Below are 9,815 nucleotides of genomic sequence, written 5' to 3' on the forward strand. Positions count from 1 at the left end.
CTCTGCTCCGCCGGGCCGCTCGTCGGTGCCGGAAGGGGCGGGGCGCGGCGCCGGAAGGGGCGGGGCGCGGCGCCGGAAGGGGCGGGGCGCGGCGCCGGAAGGGGCGGGGCGCGGCGCCGGAAGGGGCGGGGCGCGGCGCCGGAAGGGGCGGGGCGCGGCGGAGGCGGCGGGCGGGCGGGCGTCGCGAGCGGTCCCGAGCGGCGCCGGGCGGCGCGGCCTGGCCCGGCCCGGCCCGGCTCGACCCGACCCGGCCCGACCCGGCAGGAGGCGGCGGCATGGCGCTGGAGCAGGCCCAGGCGCAGGCGGACGGCCCGGCCGCGGCGCCGGCCCCGCTCTGCGAGCCCGGCAGGTAGGCCCTGCTCGGCCCGGCGGGCGGGGCGGCAGGCGGCGGCGGCGGGTGACCGTTGTGTCTCGCGCAGCGGCGGCGGCGGCCCGGAGAGCCCCAGCCCGGCGGTGGCGGCGCCGGCGGAGCCCCCCAGCGCGGAGCCGCCCCAGCCAGCCGCCGCGGGGGCCGGCGGCCAGGCCGAGCCGGAGCGCGGCGCGGCGGCGGCGGCGGCGGCGGCGGAGCCCGACCCGGCGGCTGCAGCGGCGGAGGAGGAGGAGCCCGAGGCGGCGGCGGCGGCCCCGGCCAAGCCCTCGCAGAACATCGCGGTGCAGGTGGGTGCCGCCGGGGGCTGCGCGGGGCTGGCCTGCGGCGCGCCGCGGCCGCTCACGGCGCTCCTCTGCCCCCGCAGACCGACTTCAGGAGCGCCGAGGCGGACGCGAGCACGGACCAGGACATCGAGAAGAGCCTGGTGGGTGCCGAGGCCCCTGCCCGGCCGCCGCGGGTCCCCGGCCCTGCCGGTGCCGTCTGCTCCGCGCTGACGGTCGAGAGGCTCTTGCGGTGCTTTCGCTCCCGGCAGGAATGACCTCGGTTCTCAAACACCTTGTGGGGTGGGACGGGGGGTGGCACTTGTGATATTCAGTAGCTCTCACGCTCCTTCTTGCTCACCTGCTGGGTATCTCCGTGTTTCTGCGGGTGTGTGGCATGAATCTGGGTCTGTCTCTGGCTGTGCAGTAAGTGAAGTACCACTGGCTTGTTTCTTTCCAAGTCTCCCACCTCTTAAAAAAAAAAAAAAAAAAAGACATTCCCCCCACCACCTACACACAGCATGTTTTCCTTGCTTGGTCCATCAAGCTATCCCAAAGACTTCAGAGGGAAAAAAAAAACTTATAAGTTTTGAGTGTATGTGCCGTAACAAAATTTTACAGCAGAATACTGTTAAATGAATTGGCTGGAGGCAGAGTTGTTCCTGGTGTTAGGCATCCTGATGTCTGCTCCCCTGCTCTTCCCACAAGATTTTTTTTTCCTCTCATTTTAGTATCAGCCTTGCAGTTCTTAAGCTACGTCCTTTAGAAGAAGGAATGCAGTATGAGCTGCAGCGGATGCGTTAATCTTGTCTAAGCTAGAGAGCCTGAGCTTTGAAAGCAGAAGTTGTTAACTGTGATTCTTAACAGTCTAAACCTTGATGTCTGCTGGGCTTTAATGCACACCCGAGCTTCTCTGCTTGTGTCTGGCCCTCTTCAGTGTGAGGGAAGGCTTGGGTGGCTCTGCGCTGGGGGGCTCCACTGCCACCAGCAGGCCGGGGCCCTCCAGGCTGCCGTTCTCCTTGAATTTGCACTCTCCACCACAGGACAAAATGATGTCTGAGAGGGCTTTGTTGAAGGAGCGTTACCAGGAGGTACTGGACAAACAGAGGCAAGTGGAGAATCAACTGCAGGTGCAGCTCAAGCAGCTCCAGCAGCGAAGAGAAGAAGAGATGAAGAACCACCAGGTATTTGGTGAAAGTCTTTTTTTTATTTAAGGTGCCCATTAGCAATGACAGCTGTGCCATTAAGGTGGGCTGAATCAGTCTCATGGTGAGGGCCGCGGTGGGGTGCAGGCTGGCAGCCAGAAGCGGCAGCGGCATGCAGCATTGCAGTTTTCCCCATGTACTACACACGTATTCTTCTACAGCATCAGGGATTGGCCCCTGCCCAAATCTGAATGCTGAACAGTTCGCAATTAACTCCTAACACAGCACCTTGCATGCAAGTCACTTTCCTGCTGGTGATCTTGCAACATCATTTCAGTAAGGTTTTCCGCAGGAAAACTAGTGCAAGAGCTGGAAGTGAGGAGAAGTAAATCAATGTGATGAGCAGCTGGAAGTGAGGCAGACTAACTCCATGGGATTACTCCACGGGTGCCCTGGCCACTGGCTCAGAGACCACTAGATCAAACAAGTGCTTCACAGTCTCTATGGTAGCTCATGTTAGGACAAAAGGAACCATCAGGGACCCATCACTTTGATCTAAAGCGAGGAGTGGAAGTCATTGCCCCTTAAAACGTTTCTAAGGAGACAGGAGATCCGTACATAGGCTTTTTGTCTGTCTCCTGGGTTTCTTCGTAATAACCCCCATGTACCTTATCTGGGTCTTGATCTACTAAAAAGAAAGATTTCGATGATGCAGGCAATCTCTCTTCAACTTAACTAAGGCAGTAATGGTTTTAACAACAAAGAAGACTATTCCTTGGGGATTTCACTCTTTATTTGCATGAGACTTGTTTCCTCTAGGAGATTCTGAAAGCCATTCAGGATGTGACCATCAAGCGAGAAGAGACAAAGAAAAAGATGGAGAAAGAGAAGAAGGAATTCTTGCAGAAGGAGCAAGATCTGAAGGCAGAAATTGAGAAACTCTGTGAGAAAGGCAGAAGGTATTAATATGGAGAAGCAAGTGTTTGTTAGGAAAAAAAGGTCTAACTGAGCCCTGGTGTATGTCTGATTCAAGGAAGAGCAGTTTGAACTTTTGGAAGCAGCAAAATTTTCGGTGAGCAGTTGACGGGGGAGACCTGTTCAGTTTTGAACAGATCTACTAGAGACTGAGCAGCTCCTCTATACAGAGGATCTCAAAATGAAATTTTGGGGTAAAAGGTGGTTGTTTTGTCTGCCAACTGTACGCGTGGACAGAATTGGCAAAGAGGATGATGCCGCTCAGCTTTGAATGTGTTACCATCTTTCAGAATGCAGTGCATTTCAGCAGGAGGCAGTACTGTTCTCTTGGAGTGCTAGAAGCATGGTCCTGTTGGACTTACCAAGTCATCCTACTCCAAACTTCCCATTTAGGTAGGCTGCTCAAACAGCCTCGCACCTGGTGGTTTGAAAGGCTCCCTGCTGCGGTCATGCTTTGCTCTAAGAGGCAGCATAGTCTGTGCATGGAATCTCACTTCTGTGAAGAGAGGCTCTAAAGCGAGCAAGCTTTGACTTGTTTTGTGAAGAACTTGAGGTTCCTCTGGATGGTGAATTTGCACTTCTACATAGTCATTCTGTCTTGTTCTGGAGGTCTGATTTTTTGAGGGCTCAGTCGTAGCGTTTTTGGATAAAGCTTCTTCAGTAGTAGTTCCAAGAACTCAACCTCTCTTTTTCCCCCGTGAATGAACTGTTGCAAAGTACGTGTTGTCAGGGTGGCACAGCTCTCTGCAGAGGATTCTGGTTGTACACTGCAGTCTTTGTGCTGTATCATGATACAGCACACTTCTGCTTTCTTCTCATGCATGATGGTAGTGATTGCTTCCAAACGTTTATTGAATGGCTCAGTCTTCAGAGGAGGTCGCTATGCTGGGTGCACAGCTATGCAAATACCTCGTTTAAACTTGAGCCGTGCAGCATTAGTGGCTGTGCAATGACACCTTTGCAATAGGTGAGTCCATCTGTCCTTTTTCTCTTGTGCAGGTTGCTGAAAGAACAGGAGGAGAAGGAAAACAAGATTGCTTCTCTGATTGCAGAGCAGTCTGATGAGAAGTAAGGCTCTCTATTATCAGACTAATGCTGTTGAATAACTTTTTCCTTCTGGTCTCTTGCCTCCAGCTGCAGGAAGCAAAAGATATGTGGCAGATGAAAAATGAGATTTGCGTCACCCTAGAACATTTTGCTCTGGAGTGAATCTGGTGCTGCTGATGGGGATAGGCTAGAGAAGACAGTTGCCCAGCGCTGTCCAGTGAGGCACTCTAAGGGTTTTATCTCCTTTTCCAGCCGGCAGGGGCCCACAGTCTCTGGGATTAAATCCTCTTTGATCCTGGTCACAAGCAGGCTCCTGGATACTTGTGGCATGGAGATAAAGATCCTCTAAGATTAGAATTTATGCTCAGTGGATTGACACAGCTTGTAACTGCTACCTCTGATTGAATTTTGACTTCCAGGATTAGGGCAGAGCTGTTTCTCTCAGTCCTGTCCCTACAATTGCCTGACTATTCTAAACTCTCGCACATCTCTGCGCAGCGCTAAGATACCTGAGGAGCTATGCTTTGATCTGGAACTTCTCCTGTAACACAGGTGGAAAGGGCCAACTTCAAGCTTCTCTGGAATTAGAATGACTTAAATCTGTGTGTTGATTCAGGTTACTTTTTAGTTCAAAACTGTGTGCCGTTCCCAGAGGAGTCTGACAGGTTTTTGATGAAGGGAGGAGCTCCCTGCTCCTCACCTTGCTCTAGCTGTACCTGTGTGTTTGCGTGCTGGTTGTTCACATGCTCTGGAACAGCTCATTCCTGGGACTGCGACTCATGCAGCCCTGATAAATGTGACTGGTGTCATGGCCTGGAAGCTGTCAATATTCCACAGTTCTGCACAATCAAGGGCTATAAGGATCAATGGTTTTGTGAGAGTTTTGGCAGCTCTGCTGTTCCAAGTCATTCCAGTGCATAAACAGACCTGTTCTGTTTCGGCCTCCAGGCAGTTATGGGAGATGGAGCTAGATAAGCTGAAGAACCAACACAATGAAATCAACAGGAACATTCTTGAGGAAACAGAACGGGCCTGGAAAGCAGAGGTTGGTAGATGGCTTCTTAACTATGAAGTAGTTCAGGAGGGTCTTTTGGGGGTTCCAGGTCATTGGTGAATGAGGGTCAGGACCTGAAACTAGGAGCAGTTGAGAATGAGGTCAGGTCCCCCTCTTCACAGGGTGAGAGGAGGTATAAGTAAATATCAGCACAGTAAACAGTCCAAACTGGTGCCCCAGTGCAGTTAGCATGGTGCTAGTGAAGAGATTACAGTCACGGTCTGGCAGCATGAAATGGGGGAATACAGAAACTACTCTTTGTGTGGGGCTTGTCTCTGCTAGATCCTGTCCCTGGAGAGCCGAAAGGAGCTGCTGGTTTTGAAACTAGAGGAAGCAGAAAAAGAAGCAGAGCTGCACCTCACCTACCTCAAGTAAGTTCCGGTAGTCTCAGAAATAGTAACTCGAGTATTCCTGTGTGCCCGTTTGCTGTTCCTCTGCTTGTACTGCAGGTTTGACTTGAAATAGTTCGGGGTTTCTTGTGGGTTTCTTTCTTAAACGGCTGTGACTCTGTGCATGTCGCAGAACAAGGGCACGTGGGGTTGTGCTTATTCCCTGCTGCCTTTCCTCTGCTGGACATCTGCCGCGTTCTCAACGTGATGGCACTGTATTGGCTGTAGTATTTGTGCCTGTGTACCAGATCAGTCTCTGCACCTTAGTAGCACTGCATGCCCTCCTCTCGCGGAGGTCCTTGCCTGGGTTTGAGCCCCTCTTCCTGCCTGGCCAGAGTTAGGGGTGAGCCCTGGTGAGGAAAGGCAGGAGGGTTTGGGGAGTTAGTTGCTTCTGGCTGCTCTCGCTTTGCTAACAACGAGAACACAGGTGCAAGAGGGAAAGTTGAATTGTGCTTACAGGTCTGCACCACCCACGCTGGAGACCATGAGGCCCAAGCAGGAGTGGGAAATGAGGCTGAACAGGATACGAATGACCAAGGAAAGCGTCCGAGTAAGTCCCTGGCAGGCAGTTCCCAACATGACAGTGAGCAGTTTGTGTTAATGCTACTTTACCTGCTTAGTTTCAGCCCTCTTTAGGAGAGGACCAAGCTGCAGGAAAGGGTTTGTGCCCCAAAACATGGCATAGTCAGTCTGCCCTTGAGAGCAGCTGCAGAGATCTTCTACACGCCTCCTTGGGCTGATGCATGTGGATAAACCACGTGGATACAAAAGCAGTGTGTTGGGTTAGTGGCAGAGGCAGGTATTCCTCCCTCTGAGTCTCTCTTTTTTTTTTCCTTTTTTCTTTTTTTTCCTCCCCTCTTTTAGTCTGGTGGAGCTGTATCGTGTCTCCTTTAGGGTCTGCAGCTGTTCCATGACTGAGAACACTTCACCCAGGCAGCAGTGGCAGGAGAATTCACCCCTTCTAAGCATGCAGCACCCACGACTTCCTCAGGCAGCCGCTTTGATAACTCTGCCTCTGTTTTCTTTCCTCTGTGTTAGGATCAGTTCAACGACCACATTCAGATGGTGAGAAACGGCACAAAGCTGAGCAGCCTCCCACAGATCCCAACCCCAACCCTGCCACCTCCACCCTCAGAAGTGAGTGCCTCTCCAGCCTAACAAATACAAGCTTTGGTTGCTCTGAGGTCAGTGCTGGGAGGAGCCTGCCTGCCTGGCTAACTGGCACTGCCTGTGCTACGTGCATTGAAGGAAACTGCAGGATTAAGTTTTCTAGAGTCCTGTGCCTTGTCCTCTGAGGCAGCTGTCTCTGGGGAGAAGGGTCTGCGCTGCCCTGCCTTGCCATGAGGAGTATAAGTGCCAGGGCCTGTGGCTCAGCCCACCTCCTGCCTGGCTGGGGTGGAAGGTGCTCACTCTGCTTTCAGATGGGCTTATTCTAACCAGCCTTTCCTTCCCCCCTGTTTTTCTTTCTCAGACAGATTTCATGTTGACGGCATTCCAGCCCAACCCCTCCCTTACTCCCAGGCTCCCCTTCCCCATCGGTCCAGTTCCCGTTCCCATGGTCATGCCAAGTGCTGATCCCCGAGCACTCTCCTTTCCGCTCCTGAACCCTGCCATCTCCAGACCTAACCAGCCTTCCCCGCCGCTGCCTGCTTCCCAAGGAAGAAACAGCCCTGTAGTGGCATCGCTTATTGGCACGCACAGTCCTCACATGACTCCTGCTGCCTCCATCCCTCCTCCACCAGGTTTGGGAGGAGTTAAGGTCACTCCAGAGTTTCACATGCCACAGCCAGCTGATAAGCTGGAAAAGCTGCTGGAGAAGTTGTTGACTCGATTTCCGCAGTGCACCAAGTAAGTGTCTCGCGTTATCCTTCCCAAGGAACGAACGCTTGCGTGCGGGATTTGAGCCGAGATAAAGGGAAGCAGAGCTTGTCTGGGAGCACGAGGGGTTCTGCCGGAGAGGGAGGGAAGCCAAGTCTGAGGACGCTCTGTAAGCTCTCCCGTAGCACTGGGAACAAGGAAGGTTTGGAGCTTTGTTTAAAGAAGGGCCGTGATACCTGAGCACAGCAGAGTGTGCTCTATATGCAGCCCTTCCTCAGGCAAGTACGTTCGCCTGTGTGGCAGGTGGGCACTGTCTCTCGCTCCAGCTGGGATTGCCACTCTTCCCCCAGCATTTTGGAGACAGAAGCTCAGTGTGTAATTTGTCTCATTTAGGGTATCGACTGTTCTCTGTAGACAGTTGAGAGCACACAGTCCTTTGCTGGGACACAGGCTTCCCCCGAAACCCGGACTGGGATGGCTGACGCGTCTGGAGCGATGTCGCAGATCCTTTGGCAGATGGGGCCCTGTTGGTGGGGGCCAGCTGGGCTTCATAGCGGTGGGTGGGAGCTCTTAGCAGGCTGCTGTTCCTGCAGGGCCCAGCTCACCAACATACTGCAGCAGATCAAGACTGCCCGGAGGACCATGGCGGGACTGACCATGGAGGAGCTGAACCAGCTGGTTGCGGCAAAGCTGGCGGAGCAGCATGAGCGGGCAGCAGTTGGGGCTCAGGTGGGAGAGCTGTGGGGATAGTGGGGGGCCACCAGGCTCCTTCCTGGGGGAGGCAGTCTGGGCAGCAACGAGAAGCAGCGCTTCTTGCTCCGTTGGCTGCAGACTGTGCTGCACAGGGCCCGCTGCTGGGAGTGTACAGAGCTCAGGCTTGGTCTGTGTGCAGCAGGCTTGTCCCAGGGGTTCGCCTTCCTACTGACTGAGGAGCAAAGCTGGGGTGCGTTTTTTCCCTGAACTAACTTGGGGTAACTCAGCTGTCTTCCTGGACTTCCCTGATAGGCCTCTGTTTGCCTCACTACAGCCACTCAGTCGAATCCGGGCACCCATGTTTTCTGCTCCTCTGCCTCAGATCAGCACGCCCATGTTCCTGCCCCCAGCCCAGGTGGCTTACCCTGGATCGGCATCGCATGTAAGACTTTTTGGCTTTCCTAGAGTGCCTTAGCATCCCCAGGGAAAGCCAGCTGGGGAGGGAATCTTTCCGAGAGGGGGCCGAAAGGAAGAGACAGTGAGGTTGAGCCCTCTCTCCTTGCACAGCTGCTCAGGCTGGTGAGGCAGAAAGGAAGGGTTAGGAGCATGGGCCCTTCGTGCCCTGCGTCAGGGGAGAAAGGAGCGGATGCAAGAGGTGGCAGAGGTTCTAACATGGGATGGCTGTGTGCATCGGGAGGAATTGGGCAAACTGTGGCCCCTGGCTGCGGCTCGCGGGACAAGTAGCTGGAATGTGAAATACGTGACCTGAGCTGGGGCATCTGACTTCTGTGACTGACTGCTTTGTGTTCTCTCACTGCTTGTCCCAGACCCCAGCTGCCTGTAAGCTGTGTCTGATGTGCCAGAAGCTTGTGCAGCCTGGTGACCTGCACCCCATGGCCTGCTCGCACGTGCTGCACAAGGAGGTGAGTGTGCTCCCCCCACTCAGCGCTTCTCTTTGCCTTCTCTTGATGTTCCTTGCAATGGTTCCTAGCGCCTGTCCCTTCCCAGGTCGCTGAGCATGCGTAGCGAGTCCCCAGGAGTTTGTGTTGTAATCAGATCCCACCAGGAGGGTGTAATCAGTAACTAACCTTTTTGTGCCCTGTCACCCTCTTTCCTCACTCCTAGCTGGACCACCCTGAGTAGCTGTTTAAGTAGTGGCTTTTAAAAACACTGTGTCTTATATTCTTGCCTTAGAGCCTGTGCTTCTTGTTTGGAGAGTTAGATCCTGGCCTTTTTCCTGGCCAGGATCCTGGCCACTTTATCCTGGAGTAGGATGCTGTGGGAAGATCTCGAATACAGGGTGATAGAGCGAGCTGCCTGTCACCCAGCTGTCTGGGTGTCGTGGCTCTGTGTGCCTGAACTGTTGGGAAGAGGAGAGACTCTCTCCTCTTGTGGTGCTGGCTGTGGTTCACCCGTGTAGGCAAATCCCTCCTCCTAATGGTTGCTTTATGGCCCCAAGTGACTACTGAGGAAGCGGAAAGCCATGATTCAGGAAAGCCTGATGATGCTACTAGATTGAAAAGGGCTCTCTCATCAGGGTGACCCTTTGACAGGGGCTGTTTTTAGGGAGCAAAATAAACCATCCCTTAAAACGAATGCCCCTTGCCAGCACTGCTCTGGAAAAGTAATGCCATGCTGTGCTCACAGTGCCTCTGAGTTGTGCCAGTGGCTCTTGACTAATTCTCTCTTTTCCAGTGCATCAAATTCTGGGCACAAACCAACACAAATGACACTTGCCCCTTTTGCCCAAGTCTCAAATGATGGCTACTCGAACAAAGCGTCCCCACTGGAGGAGTTGCTGTGAATAGACAGGATCAGTTCTAAGATTTCTACAGTTCTATATTTATACGACCATGTATACACATGTACATTTTTATTATATAGGTAATGTGTGTATAGAAAGTCTGTATACATACAAATTCATAAATAAAGTGTGTATATTATGCAGTGATTTGCTGCTGCCCCTCATTTCTTGGTTGTTCATAGCCTTCCTGGCTTCCTTTCTAACGTGTTAAAAACCCGCTTGCTGGGCCTTCATCGGTTGCTGTAACTACCTCTGTCCGC

The 9,815-nt window shown here is 53.4% G+C and overlaps 1 protein-coding gene across 1 annotated transcript; it reads left to right on the forward strand.

Annotated features, from left to right (window-relative positions):
* Window positions 1–275: 275 nt before the first annotated feature.
* RNF214 (ring finger protein 214) lies at window positions 276–9,702 on the forward strand. The gene is made up of 15 exons (XM_068916447.1): window positions 276–349; window positions 420–657; window positions 735–794; window positions 1,674–1,814; window positions 2,595–2,734; window positions 3,750–3,818; window positions 4,746–4,842; window positions 5,134–5,222; window positions 5,700–5,790; window positions 6,279–6,377; window positions 6,712–7,088; window positions 7,652–7,787; window positions 8,086–8,193; window positions 8,579–8,674; window positions 9,447–9,702. The coding sequence occupies exons 1-15, from the start codon at window positions 276–278 to the stop codon at window positions 9,510–9,512; spliced, it is 1,881 nt and encodes a 626-aa protein (XP_068772548.1). The 3' UTR covers window positions 9,513–9,702.
* Window positions 9,703–9,815: the final 113 nt, after the last annotated feature.

This window comes from Struthio camelus, chromosome 22 (genome assembly GCF_040807025.1).
Source record: "Struthio camelus isolate bStrCam1 chromosome 22, bStrCam1.hap1, whole genome shotgun sequence".
NCBI classification, from domain to species: Eukaryota; Metazoa; Chordata; class Aves; order Struthioniformes; family Struthionidae; genus Struthio; species Struthio camelus.

Coding starts and splice junctions, on each gene's coding strand:
- RNF214 (XM_068916447.1), top strand. CDS start 276: ATGGCGCTGGAGCAGGCCCAGGCGCAGGCGGACGGCCCGGCCGCGGCG. Junction 2,735..3,749: donor CTCTGTGAGAAAGGCAGAAG/GTATTAATATGG, acceptor TCTCTTGTGCAG/GTTGCTGAAAGAACAGGAGG. Junction 5,791..6,278: donor TGACCAAGGAAAGCGTCCGA/GTAAGTCCCTGG, acceptor CCTCTGTGTTAG/GATCAGTTCAACGACCACAT.